Source organism: Danio aesculapii, chromosome 24 (assembly GCF_903798145.1).
Source record: "Danio aesculapii chromosome 24, fDanAes4.1, whole genome shotgun sequence".
NCBI lineage: Eukaryota > Metazoa > Chordata > Actinopteri > Cypriniformes > Danionidae > Danio > Danio aesculapii.
The window spans coordinates 29,697,410-29,712,676 of NC_079458.1; the positions used below are offsets into that span (position 1 = coordinate 29,697,410).

The following is a 15,267-nucleotide window of genomic DNA, read 5'->3' on the forward strand; positions in this document are numbered from 1 at the left end:
GTAATTTCTATATCCCAATCCCTTTATCAACATTTTTAATACAAGTCATTATTTTAAAGATTATGACTTGAGAATATAATTTTACAGCTGCGACCAGGGTGATGAGTCAACAATCGCATATATTTTGACTTATTTAAAGTAGGCTATAGGCTATAATAATTGTGTGTAAAGAAGTTTATAAAAAATGTATCCAATATATCACAGGGGTTTGTGTAGCAGCAATTACAGTGGAGCATTATCCTTTTTTCCGGAGGAGCGAAACAAAAACTGCACAGTTGTGTAGCCGATGGAGATGCACAAAAATATACAATTCATATATTTTTTTTACAATTAACGCATTTCGTTTTGTACAATTTGTATCTTAGTTTTTGTCGGTCTGTAATCTACAAAATAAACAATAATAACTAATAAACTTTGAGGTGAAGCGATGTGCCTCAGCCCTCAGGGCCTATCTACTGAAAGGTTTACCTACAACCTTAACGTCCCTGCTATGTAGCGCATATATAATCTATATACTCCATTGTAGGTAACCCTTTCAATAGATAGACCTCATCAATGACATATTAAGCATGGACATTTAAAGGATAAGTTATGCTTTGCGCTGTGAGATGCGTCCATGACTTTACACATTAAAGTAATAATCAAGTGTGCGCAGGTTATGTACCTTATGGAGTCACTCTCTTAATATTGGATATTTAAGAAGCATAAAACGCTGTTATGAAACGAACTCTCTTATATCTGCTGGTGCTGCTATTTATACGCAGATCTCGGTTATGCTGGTGCAGCCGTTAATACGCTGTTCAGGTAATCAAAAAGCCAGCTCGCCTACATGATGCTTAATTATGGGTGGGTCGCAGGTGGATAAGTTCAATCATTGGTTATGCAGACCACTTTGCCTAAAATAGCAAAAAGTTCAAACGCTTTGATTAAACTAAAGCGAAACTGACCGATCAATGGATGTTTGTCATAAAGAGTGATAATATAGGCTGCTCTTTTAATTTTGATCATACAGTTAACAAAGATTCAATATTCGAAACTGAATATTTCACTTTTATTTTATTTATATTACAATTACAATTTATATTACAGACCAGTTTGTGTTTTGGCCACGGCATATAGCGGACCCTGAGGCACATCGCTTCACCTCAAAGTTTATTAGTTATTCTTGTTTATTTTATAAATAACTGACCGACAAAAACTAAGATACAAATTGTACAAAACAAAATTCGTTCAAAGAATATTTTTCTTCCGACGAAAATATATGAATTGTATTTTTTTGTACGTCCCCATCCGCTACACAACTGTGCAGTGTTTGTTTCGCTCCCCAGAAAAAACGGATTTGATTATGCTCCACTGTAATTGCTGCTACACAAACCCCTGTGATATATTAGCTGCATATTTTTATAAATGCCTTTACACAAAATTATTATATGCTATAGCCTAAAGCCTACTTTAAATAAGTCAAAATATATGCGATTGTTGACTCATCACCGTGGTTGCAGCATGCGCGTCAGTTTATAGCTTCTGTAAAAAAAGACCTACATTTGACCAGCCTTTTAGCAAAGCCTATATTAATATACTGATATTCCTGTGCCAGTTTGATACTGTAAATTAAACTGAGGATAGTTTAACTACTTCACAACACTACTTCACCTGAACTCAGCGCGAGGGAGAAGGAGAAAAGTGCAGCGCTGAGGTAAAATTATATTCTCAAGTCATAATCTTTAAAATAATGACTTGTATTAAAAATGTTGATAAAGGGATTGGGATATAGAAATTACAGTGATGCGTTAAAAATGCTTATTTTCTGTGGAGCGATTGATTTGAGTTAGTAGGCCTGCTTTATTAAAATAAGCTTAAAATAAAAACAGCCTATGCTGGTTATTAAAAAGGATTCAGTGTTTTCGTTTTGTAATCTAAATTTGTAATTTAAGTGGAAAATACTTAGGGCAGGCCTTTTATTCCTTTTATTTAGTTTATTCTGTTTTTCTATAAAATCCTGAAAGATTCACTAGCAAAAATAAATAATAAACTAAAATGGGCGGTGATGACAGTAATAACCACAATACCGTGGTTGACATCTCATTATGGCGGTAAGGCGGTGATGCGGTTATCGTCACACCCGTAGTCTCACCCAGTCATTGGGTCTCACAGCTTGGCAGGTTTGCCTTGCCTTCGGTAAGCACGTGCTCTCATGAATAATTAAGAAGCAGGGTTTTCTCATAGGATAAGAAAACTCCACTATGATTAATAAAGAGAAACCGACGCGTCATCACTCCACTAGCAGATTTGTGCTACATCACCGATTTTACCGATACTGATACCCACAATTAAAGCTGACAGGTGCTAAAGTTAACTGATACTCAACACACAGATCTGTTTAAATCTCAAAAAAGTACTCCAGGGTGTCTTGAAACTTTAAGAGCCGCTGCTTTAGGTGTCAAAAGAAAAAACACTTATTTGGAACTAGGCTTGGGCTCCAAACTGACACTCGAACTGACTTTGTTGAAAAGGGGTAAATGTCGGTGCACTGCCTATCGGTGCTGACTAAGATGTACTTGATAAACCAGTCGGATCTCATCACACCCCTAATACCCATGGTTCTTATAAACCAAATGATAAAGTATACTTTAAATGAAGTTCATTTTTATTCTTTGTATGAGGGCAAATAGAACTTCAAAAATGCCGATTGATGGTTTACTGTTTTCAAACCTTTCGACATCCTTGCGCTGCAGTAGCCAGGGTTGTGAATGTGTCACGCTGCTCACATGTACCCCTAAACACAGAGGGTTTTTGCTCAAATAGAAGAACTATTTTGTAAACATCTGGTAAACAGTTTTCGCAAGAAGCAACAACGTTCAGTTTTTTACATTGTTTTCTATTTACCACGGACAGACACCAAATGGCACCTCCGGTGTTCGCAAACTCATTGAAAATGTGGCACGACGAGATGAGCTTTTGGTCTGGTGTGCGACTCCCTCCTAGTCTTTAAAATCTCTTCACAAACAATCTTACAACTTGCGGATAAAATACATCTGATACTTCTGCTACATGATTCTTTAGTGTATTTGTTTGGCTAGTTTTGATTTTTTGGATGTTGTTCTCCTGTCTGACTCCAGTGAAATGGGAAACAAATCTGGGGGAAGAAATCACGTCAAAGAATGTGGTGTTTTGGATCCAAATTGACTTCCCCAAAAGTTAGCTATGCTTAGCCATTTCAAATTTCCGAAACAAACAAAACAAAACAAAAAACATTGTATTTTGTTTGAAATTATCTTTCAATTTCATTCTTCGATTTCATTTGAAGTATACCAGTCAGCTGTGCAAGAAAATGGACAAGAAAAAACATCTGCATCATGGACATTCTGAGAGTCTCTTTAAATGCATACGTTAAAGCTGTATACAGCATAAACAAAGGCATTTCATGACTTCAACTGCTGGTTTAGTGTATATGCAATTGCAATATGATGTTATCAGACGTACTTGTGTGTATCTGCCAGCAATATCATCCAGATAAGGATCGCTAGATCATGTGCTTAAAGTCTAAGACAGAATCCTCGATTTTGTTTTAATTTCATTCTTCCTTGCTATGTAGCAAATCCCATTTTAATGAAAATAAAACTCTCAGATGATGTATGTTTTGAACATCTGCGCCAAAAACTCTGCCTCGTGACGCAGTTTATTCTCTCTTTTTTTATTGTTTTTCTTACCCCCCATACTCTGCAGAGCTTTCAATGTGAAAAGCACTTCAAATAGCACTGGCAGCATCCTACGCTTGACTTGGCATCTTTTTCCACCACGCATCTCCATCTTATACACAGACGACATCAAACGCATCTCCTGTCTAAACATCAAAGAACAGGACGGTTTGTTTCTGTCCCTCTTGCCCTTTCCCTGTTCCTGGAGCGGGTGTTTACGCTAGGATTTTCATTAGCTAACGCATGCTAGACGTGCTAATCCCTTACGGTCTGATTTTTGCTTGGTTCTGATGGAGCCCAGCTGTACGGCTGTGGTGTGTTTTTGTGAGGAGCGATCTTTGAAAACAGACTTTGTCAGGGAGATGAATCGTGAGGCTGACAGGAAGCTGGCACTGATCTGGGTGTGTTGAGTTTGATGGTGGCCCGCAGTTATTTGCTCAAAGTGACGACGCTTCACCACAATTAAGTGCATTAGGAAAAGTTTTAAATCAAACCCAGCACTGCTAACGGATACACAGTCAGCGGTGTGTTTGTGCTATATCTCAAACACATTAGAGTAAGTTATATGAAACTCATGTGTCCTAGGTGCGTTATTGTACTTTTATGTATATGTATATGTATATGTATATGTGTATATATGTATATATATGTATATATGTATATATGTATATATATATATATATATATATATATATATATATATATATATATATATATATATATATTAGTAAGGTGACAAATAGGCAGTAAAACACTATGGGCAGTTTTTTGTAAAACACCATTTTTGAAGAAACTAATTTTATGTTCATGTAGTTTCAAGTCTGATGTTTGAGAAAATATAACTTTCTCACTGACTTCATCAATTTATACTGTATATTTTTACTTTTTAGTGAACTGCACCTTAAAGGGCAACTATTTTATCCCTTAAGTCTTTTGTGTCTCCAGAATGTGTCTGTAAAGTTTCATCTTAAAACACCCATTTTATTACTAAACTTTTCAGATTATTGGAATTTTCATCTCTAAGAACATTGTAGCTGTTTTTGTAGCCTGTGCCTCTAATGCAAATGGGCTAGTTCTCCCTGCCCACTGTTCCCATGTGCCTGTCAGAGTGTGTCTCTGTCTCCTGTTGCGGCAGATAAACAGCACAGTGACAGACATGAAGGAAACAGATCTCACGTAATGTTTGTGAGAAATACTACAGTAAGAATTTTCACAATGATTATTTGATGTATTTGTTGTGGAGTTAATTCAAGCCTTTCTACAACGATGAGTCGCACAAGATGTTGTTACAAAGTTCACGCACACACAGACAAACAGCGTGTTTAACTTTGCACTGTTTTTGCATGGCAAATGTGACCGTATACACATTAATATCCACTGCTGTATGGATATCCGTTATGTTAATGCACAAAATAAACCTGATTTAATGTCCACAAACTGGGATTGAAGCATCTTCTTTTATAATTGTACTGACATGTGGCTGTGGTGATAAAGTAAAGTACGGTAAAATCGCTGTAATTCATTACAAACATACACTGTTTTAAAAAAGTTTTAAACTTGTAAAACTCATTCTTGATCATATTTGATGATGATTGATGATCACAGTGAGCTGAAGAGATCTTTTAATCCCAGTTGCTTTTCACACGTCCTGTTTTGTAGATATGATCATACGTGTTACTACAGAGAATTGTTAATACACGGCTGTCAATCAATTTGGTGGGCAGGGGAAACCGAACTTCTATGTCACGTTGCGGTGGGCCTCAAAATGGGAGGGGTTTGGATCCTATTTTAATGTCAGGAAAAAAAACTTATTGTCTTTATATCACCCCACTATGACTGTGGACACACTATACCTACACACAGTTCTGTCCAAACAGTTTACAAAGGATGATTTTCATCAAAGGTGCCCAACTTAAAAAAAATAATAATAAAAAAAAGAAAAAAAAGAAAACTTGATAAAAAAATAAATGTCATTTTTTTCATCTTCATTGTTAGACACATCTTCATATAATGCTATTTATTTTACAGCACATAATTTATAGTGGTTTCAAAAAAGTTAAATATGTAAAAAAATGCATCTATACTTTGTGTCTATAAAAGTAACCATATATTTAAATAGCAATACATAAGTAATTTTCATATACTAAAATCCTTTGAAATTTTATATGTATATATATATTAAAATATATACAGTTAAAGTCAAAATGATTAGCCCTCCTGTAATTATTTTTTTTTATTTTATTATTATTATTTTTTATTATTATTATTTATTTATTTATAATTATTTTTATTATTATTTTTTTTTATTATGTTTATTTTTCAAGTATTTCCCAAGTGATATTTAATAGATTGAGAAATTTTCACAGTATTTCCAACAATATTTGAAAAGTTCAGACAAAAACCTCTTAAGTGCCATCAAAAATTTTCTTCTAAAATGAGTATTTTCAGGCTCCTATGTCTTGATTCAGTAATTTCACTTTTATGGCAAAGGATAGATTATTTTCAGCAATTGTAACATGAAATAACTGAACATAAACATAAGAGGCAGAGAAAAATGCTCATTGCAGAACAAAATTTTAGATATCACTTAGGCTTTTGCATCTGAACTCTTCATTTTTTCTTTATTTGTTAGCCCTCTTATCAGTTACTAAGCATGTTACAGGTATGAGTCATTAAGTATTTGCTTAGAAAAATTCAATTGGCAATATAAATGATACTGATTTGGGATTTTTTTTTTTGGGCACACATTTGAAGAATTTAGGTTTTAAATTCCAACCCCTAATAACACAGCATGATCTGTTGGTGTGAAAAATAACAAAAATTAACTTCGTGAAGTCAGTCATTTCTCCTCTTCACCAGACCCAAGATGTTTATGTCAGAGTTCCTGTTTCCTGGAGCTGTGAAAACCAATCACGCATTGTGCTTCTTGTTAACATTGTCTTTAAAACACTCTTCAGAGTGGAATGCCCTGTGGATCTGGAACATCAGACCACTTGAAAACTGAACATAAACACACGTTCATGGAGTGAGAGAATCCTTGAGTCTTTCAGCTGCTGCAAGTCATTGATCTGTTTTACATCTCTTCACATTTCAGTTTCATACACTAACTGCTTAAAAGTTCTAAATAAATAAACTCATCTAGCCATCTATCTGTTGTTCTGTTTATTATTCTATCACATAAACTATAGTTCTGTCAATATGTCTACATTATTAGTCTGTCATTCAATAGGTTGTTTGCAATGACGTGATTCTGGAGACAGTTAAACTTCAGATTGAGGGCAGGAATTTTAAAAAATGTAATGCAAAACATAGCGTAAAAGTCTTTAGACCATATTTCAAAAGAGAGATAAACCAAAAACAGACAAACATATTTTATGTGATCCTTATATTATATAGAGGAGTAAGTTTTCTGCTGAACTGATATATTTGCGTGCCATCAAGGCAGTAGATATAAACAAATTCAGCAAACAATACTTGAGTATATTATAGGAAATATTATGGTGTTTTTGAATAATTTTAAACTAAATACTATAATATCTATCTATCTATCTATCTATCTATCTATCTATCTATCTGTCTATCTGTCTATCTGTCTATCTGTCTATCTGTCTATCGTTCTATTGTTCTATCGTTCTATCTATCATTCTATTAATTTGTTGTTCTGTCTGTCTGTCTGTCTATCTATCTATCTATACATCCATCCATCCATCTATCCATCCATTTTTCTATCTGTCCATCACTCATACCGTTCATCAGTCCATTGTACCATCCGTTCATCCTTCGTTTCATCCATCCATTCCTCGCTTCATCTATGTATATCCTATAGATTGAGATATACATTCCATTGTTTCATCCATCCATTTTCATCCATCCATATTGGAATCCAAATTGGTTTCATTCATCCATCATTCAATCCATCGTTCCGTCCATCTATCCATTGTTCCCTTCATCCGTTCGTCTGTTCTGCCCATCCATTCCATCCGTCCATTCCATCCATTGTTTCATGCATCCATTCATTAATGCATCCATCATTCTATCCATTGTGCCATCAGTCCATCTATTGTTGCATCTTTTCATGTATTCATAATTCCATCCATCCGTTTTTCAGTCATTCCATCCTTCATTTCATCCATTGTTCCATCCATCCATCCATATTTCCTTCCATACATCCATCGTTCTATCATCTACTCACCTGTTATGTCAGTTCAAAGGTCCCAAATCTGAATTTTCATCAATGCCAAAAGCTTGGAAAAATTAATTATAACAAAATATGTTTTTAAAAAGCATGCAGAATCCATACCTGTCAACATTGGAATGTGAAAATATAGAATATCCAAAGTGTTTTCATGCCTAAATAAAACAAGAGCACAGAACAGATTTACATTCATGTTTCATTTAAAAGCGAGGGGCATCCTCTGGTGGTTTGGCGGTATGGTTTGCGTATAGGGAGGATCAGCTCTTTAATGTTTATTGCACCCTTTCATAGAAAAATTGAAAATATGTGAGAAATACAGGAAAATGCTTTTACGGGATGTTAGCAGGATAGAACTAAAATATGGGAGAATCCCAGGAAAATAAGAGGGTTGATGGTTATGGCATAATCATAACAAATCAAATTGTTTAAAATACCTTTTACACTTTAAAAATACATTTAATTACAAGTGCAAAAGGGTAATAATTATTTATTTGTGTCAGCATTTTCTATGAACAAAGCACAAGTACACATTTAAAACTCCAAATATCTTGTTAAAAATCAAATGGAATAATTTTGTGATTGATTGGAGCAAAATGAACGCATACTTCTTTCCAAACATCTTTCAAAACTCAAATTTCTCTGGCAATTTTTCTTTCTGAAAACTTATATGCACCCATCCAAAACGCTCACTATGGTGAAGACTGGTTTTCTTGCAAACAAAGGCACATGGGACAACTTGAAATATCTTACCTTTTGCTTACATTTTAAACCATCGCCAAAAGAAACAACAAATCATATGATTTAGAACTTGAATATGCATTTATCACTGTATGAAATCCACAATTTTATTCCCTTACACTCAAATATATCCTTAATACATCTTGTAATATGAAATGGAGGTTGGTCCGGACTTTGAGAAACACTACTCTGAACTATATCTCTCTGGAAGCAGTCAGTCACACATTATATCCAGCCATCCAGAAGCCATGTGTGGTTTTGCTGTGGAACAACTGACACTTTTCCCAAATGTGTACAACGTATAGATTCACATCTACTGGTTTCTCAACACATTTAAGAGTGTTTTAAAGTTATTCTTTGCAAAACTAAAGCCCTTATTTATTCTGTAAAAACACTATCAAAGCAATCCTAAATGTTATTTCAATTTCATTCACTGCTCTGATTGTAAAATAATTTAAATGCAGAGAATATGTATATAGGTCAGGCATAACATGATCAAAGTGGCATGGGATAGTACAAAATTCTTACGCACAGCACACACGCACACAAACCATTGGGTGTTGCTGAGTAGAGCTTGACATGCAGAGGTGTTCTGAGAAACCCCAAACGGGGCCAAAGCTCTCCTCTAAATCACTCTATCACTCCCCATCAGAGCGCTTGAGAAAGCATAGATTGTAAAGCATTGACTAGGACGAAGATCAAAATCTAAAACCACTGCTGGTATCCAGTAGAACTGAGCACAAACTGCCAGCCAAGTCCGAGGATCCAGTTCATAGTTTTCCCACACAAGTTTTCCAAGGTCACGAATGCAGTACAGTTTGTGCTGTAAATTACATCAGTAGTATTTAATACTTTATTTTCTCATCTCATGCAGGTGCAGTACTCAGACCGGCAAACTGACAAAGAGTTCATGACTTACCTGACCCTCTCACCTGTGCAGATGACCTTCCACGGCATTGGGAGCTCCATTCCAGCTAGCCATGACCAGGTTATCTATCTATCTATCTATCTATCTATCTATCTATCTATCTATCTATCTATCTATCTATCTATCTATCTATCTATCTATCTATCTATCTGTCTATCTGTCTATCTGTCTATCTGTCTGTCTGTCTGTCTGTCTATCGTTCTATCAATTTGTTGTTCTATCTGTCTGTCTGTCTGTCATTTGTTAGATTGTTCTATCATTCTGTAATTTGTTAGATAGTTCTGTCATTTGTTAGATCATTCTATCATTTGTTAGATCGTTCTGTAATGCTATTGTTTGTTAGGTCATTCTATCAGTCCATTGTTTGTTAGATCATTCTATTATTCTAAAGTTTGTTAGATCATTCTATCGTTTGTTAGCACATTCTATAATTTGCTAGATCATTCTATCATTCTATCGTTTGTTAGCTCATTCTATCGTTTGTTAGATCGTTCTATCATTCTATCGTTTGTTAGCTCATTCAATTGTTTGTTAGATCGTGATATTCTGTCTTTGTTAGATCATTCTCATTTGTTAGATGGTTCTATCATTCTATCGTTTAAATCGTTCTATCATTCTGTCGTTTGTTAGATCATTCTATCATTCTATTGTTTGTTAGATTGTTCTGTTATTTTATTATTTGTTAGATCGTTCTGTTCTTCTAGCGTTTGTTAGATCATTCTATTATTCTATCGTTTGTTAGATTGTTCTATCATTTGTTAGATAATTTTATTATTTGTTAGATTGTTCTATCTTTCTATCTTTTGTTAGATCATTCTATTATTCTATCGTTTGTTAGATTGTTCTGTCATTCTATTGATTGTTAGATTATTCTGTCATTCTATTGTTTGCTAGATTGTTCTATTATTTTATCATTTGTTAGATCGTTGTATTATTCTATCATTTGTTAGATCGTTCTATCATTTTGTAGTTTGTTAGATAGTTCTGTCATTTGTTAGATAGTTCTGTCATTTGTTTGATCATTCTATCATTCTATCGTTTGTTAGATCGTTCTGTAATACTATCGTTTGTTAGGTCGTTTTATCAGTCTATCGTTTGTTAGATCATTCTATCATTCTATCGTTTGTTAGATCGTTCCATAATTCTATCGTTTGTTAGATCGTTCTATCATTCTATCGTTTGTTAGCTCATTCTATCGTTTGTTAGATCGTTCTATCATTCTGTCGTTTGTTAGCTCACTCTATCATTTGTTAGATCGTTCTATCATTCTATCGTTTGTTAGCTCATTCTATCATTTGTTAGATCGTTCTATCATTCTATCGTTTGTTAGCTCATTCTATCATTTGTTAGATCGTTCTATCATTCTATCGTTTGTTAGCTCGTTCTATCATTTGTTAGATCGTTCTATCATTCTGTCGTTTGTTAGATCATTCTATCATTTGTTAGATCGTTCTATCATTGTATCGTTTAAATCGTTCTATCATTTGTTAGATTGTTCTTTTTTTATAATTGTTAGATCATTCTATTCTAGCGTATGTTAGATCATTCTATTATTTTATCGTTTGTTAGATTGTTCTATAATTCTATCGTTAGTTAGATCGTTCTATCATTTGTTAGATCATTCTGTTGTTTGTTAGAGCGTTCTATCATTTTGTCGTTTGTTATATCATTCTATCGTTTCTTAGATTGTTCTATTATTTTATCGTTTGTTAGATTGTTTTATAATTCTATCGTTTGTTAGATCGTTCTATCGTTTGTTAGATCGTTCTATTATTCTATCATTTGTTAGATCGTTCTATCATTCTTTAGTTTGTTAGATAGTTCTGTCAATTGTTAGATCATTCTATCATTTTATCGTTTGTTAGATCATTCTATCGTTTGTTAGATTGTTCCATAATTCTATCGTTTGTTAGATCGTTCTATCATTCTATCGTTTGTTAGCTCATTCTATCGTTTGTTAGATCGTTCTATCATTCTATCGTTTGTTAGCTCATTCTATTGTTTGTTAGATCGTTCTATCATTCTGTCGTTTGTTAGATCATTCTATCATTTGTTAGATTGTTCTATCATTGTATCGTTTAAATCGTTCTATCCTGTCGTTTGTTAGATCATTCTATCATTCTATCGTTTGTTAGATTGTTCTTTTTTTTATTATTTGTTAGATCATTCTATTATTCTAGCGTTTGTTAGATCATTCTGTTATTTTATCGTTTGTTAGATTGTTCTATCATTCTATCGTTTGTTAGATCATTCTGTTATTCTATCATTTGTTCGATCGTTCCATCGTTTGTTAGATCGTTCTATCAATCTATCGTTTGTTAGATTGTTCTATAATTCTATTATTTGTTAGATCATTCTATTATGCTAGCGTTTGTTAGATCATTCTATTATTTTATCGTTTGTTAGATTGTTCTATCATTCTATCGTTTGTTAGATCATTCTGTTATTCTATCATTTGTTCGATCGTTCCATCGTTTGTTAGATCGTTCTATCAATCTATCGTTTGTTAGATTGTTCTATATTCTATTGTTTGTTAGATCATTCTCTCATTCTATCGTTTGTTAGATCGATCTATCGTTTCTTAGATCATTCTATCGTTTTTTTAGATCCTTCTATTATTCTATCGTTTGTTAGATTGTTCTATTATTCTGTTGCTCGTTTGACCTTTCTATCATTTGTTAGTTCGTTCTATTGTTTTGTATATAGTTTTTTTTAGATTTTTATATTCTTCGTTAGATTGTTCTGTAGTTTGTTAGATTTTTCATTAGATCATTCTATCATTTGTTAGATTGCTCTCATTTGTTAGATCATTCTTTCGTTCGATAGATCTTTCGTTAAATCAGTCTATCTTTTGTTGCATAGCTCTATAATTCGTTAAATAATTCTATCTTTTGTTAGATAGCTCTATCATTTTTTAGATAAATCTATTGTTATTTCTTTCTATCATTCTATTCTACCTATTGTCATATTGTTAAATTGATCTATTTATTGTTATATTATTCTATCTATCATCAAATCATTCTACCTTTCTATATTTCTATGTATTGATCTTTGTCTATCTCTCTTTCTATCATTTTATCTAATATGCCTTATTTCTAGTGATATATCTACAGTTCTACAATCTACAATCTTGCATTCAATCTAGTGTTCTATATGTCGTTCTTACTGTTTAGCCCTCTATCTATCATTCTGGAGCTCTATCTAATATTCCGTCTACTTTCATTCCATCTATCTGTTGTTCAGTCTATCCATTTACCTTAAGTTATTTCCGTTATCTTTTTGTCATTTTGTTCTTTCTATAGTTCTTTATTTTTCTTGCTATGATTCCTTTCTTTCATTTTATTGTGATTCTGTTGTTCCATTGTGTTATCATTTTATGATCTGTCAGTCTGTCTGTTGTTCAATGTAATGTTCTATAATTCTTTTTATACTGTCTGCCTAAATGGTGTTACACCAAACATATGCGTTTCTGATGAACATATTAAACAAAGTGGCATTTACTTCAAAGAGCTGTAGAAGAAAAACCCCTCAGACAGAAGATTGAAAAAATTGCCAAGACAAGTAAAATGTTTTTTTGGTAAAATGAAAAGGCTTATTTGTTTCCAGATGTTAAAGTGTCCAAAGGTTTCGGGTGTCTTTGTATTTATGCGTCAAATGAGTTAGAGAGACAAAAGATTTTGTAAAAATGATTTATTTAACAGGCTGGTATTTCATCATGTTTTTCCCACGGTTTTTCTAGCCGTTTGCCCACATCGCATGCCGATTCGTTGATTGCTTTGGAATACAAAATGAATATCAGAAAAAATAGCAATCCAGCTGACAGACTTGTGCTGACAGGTCTGAAAGCGTCATGTGCTCTTATTAAAAGTTGTTCATTATAAAGATTCATTGGGGAGAACATGTTGTGCGAAGAAATATTATTGCATTGTTTGTTTGCAAAGTTTCCTTGGATATTTCTGCCTATACGCAGCCAGTTTTCTTACCAGCGCAGTTTGAGATTTTATCACCAGCCGTTCGTTCAGGCAATCAGAACGCGTACAGCCATTATCCCCATTGTTAATGATAATCGTGATTTAGTGACAGACCAGACCGCGTTTGATTAGGTTTTCTTTTTTCATTTTTTTTGCTGTAATTATGAAACAAAAAAGAGCCCTAGGATCAGGGCTGGCTAGTATTCATGAGGTGGCTTATTGTGTAGTGTCATCCATGCAGAAAAGCGGTTGCTTACATTATCTAATCTAAACATAGGACACTCTTTTGTTCTGCCCTTCAAAGCTCCACTCTCTAATAAAGCCCGTTCTATAACCAGTAATAGGGATTTCTGTTGTGGGGACACAGCCGCCAGAGCAAAAATGAAGGCAATATAGGCCATGGACTTGTTGTTGCCAAAAGCACTGGTGCATGACCGACTGTTAGGGAGCCTTTCTTTTCCAGATTCCTTAGTACAGTGGCGTCCAGCCACAAAAGGAGTCAGAACAATGAACCCGGGGTGGTTCTGGATTGTGACACTTTTTGGCCCAAGTTTCTCCACTGCCCCACAGTTTGCAGTCACTGCTTCCAGCGATAATTCAGAGAGCTGGGCTTCTTTCAGTGCAGTTTGTGGTGGATCAAGGCTAGCTTGTCCTGCTGTCCGTACTAGCTGTATTCATTTTTGAAAGATTTCTATGTAGAAAATGCAGCGACATTCTGTGACCGTATGGCTGAGTAGCAGAATGTGCGAAAGTATTCAAACTTTTTGACAAGTAATAAAAATGAAGATCTGTCCTGTAGCAATGGTGTATTCAACTAACCCAGACTTTTTATTTTTTCATCATATGGTAGCATTTTTTTCCCTTGATTGATTGATTGATTGATTGATTTGTTTTTTTTTGTATTATTGATTGATTGCTTTCCTTTGATTTATATCAATTAAGTTTAGTTTAAACTTTATTGTTCGTTCTGCTTGCCACAGAAAGGAAATTTGTCTTTAACACTGGATTAAAGACAACAACTGCATACATACAACAATCACACAATAGCAACACTCAAGACAACAACATAACTTAAAAATTTAAGACAAATTAGCCCCATACATATTACTGCAGATCATTCTTGTCAACCACCCCATTCACTTCAAACAGTGATTAAGTTTAAGACAACAACTGCAATTGGGATAAATTACTTTTTATAAGCATTTCGTCAGGCTTTAGAAATTCGAAACCTACGTCCTGATGGTAAGACTTCAAAAGATATTTTGGAGATATAGTAAAGACGATGTGTATTATCTTTAAAAATCGCAATTACTGTTTTTTTTTCCCATAAAGGAGTCAAATAGTTTCTGCAGTGAATGTTGTTTGTGACCAGTTATCTTATTTGCCTGATTGATAATTTGCAATAATTTCATGTTCTGTTTAAGTGTTGTGTTACCAAACCATGAGACAATATTAAACAGTATGTGAGAACACTCTCTATTAATGATCTATATGCCATGTTTAAAAGTCTGTGTACTAACATTAAAACTTCTCAGCTTGCGGAGAAGACTGAGACACTGACTTGCCTTCTTATAAACAGCCTCTACATTAATATTTATTTATTTGTTTGGTTTTATAATATAGCATTCAATAATTCATTAGTTTTCCTTTGGCTTAGGCCCTTTAGTCATTAGGGGTCGCCACAGCAGAATGAACCACCAACCTATCCAGCATATTTTGTACACAGTGGATGCTTAT

General features: G+C 33.9%; 1 protein-coding gene across 1 annotated transcript in view; it reads left to right on the top strand.

The window, feature by feature from the left end:
• The window catches only part of stau2 (staufen double-stranded RNA binding protein 2), a 239,855-nt gene that overhangs the window by 158,661 nt on the left and 65,927 nt on the right, over nt 1-15,267 (top strand). The window contains 1 exon segment of the mRNA XM_056450144.1: nt 9,506-9,619. Coding sequence (XP_056306119.1) covers nt 9,506-9,619 — 114 coding nt within the window.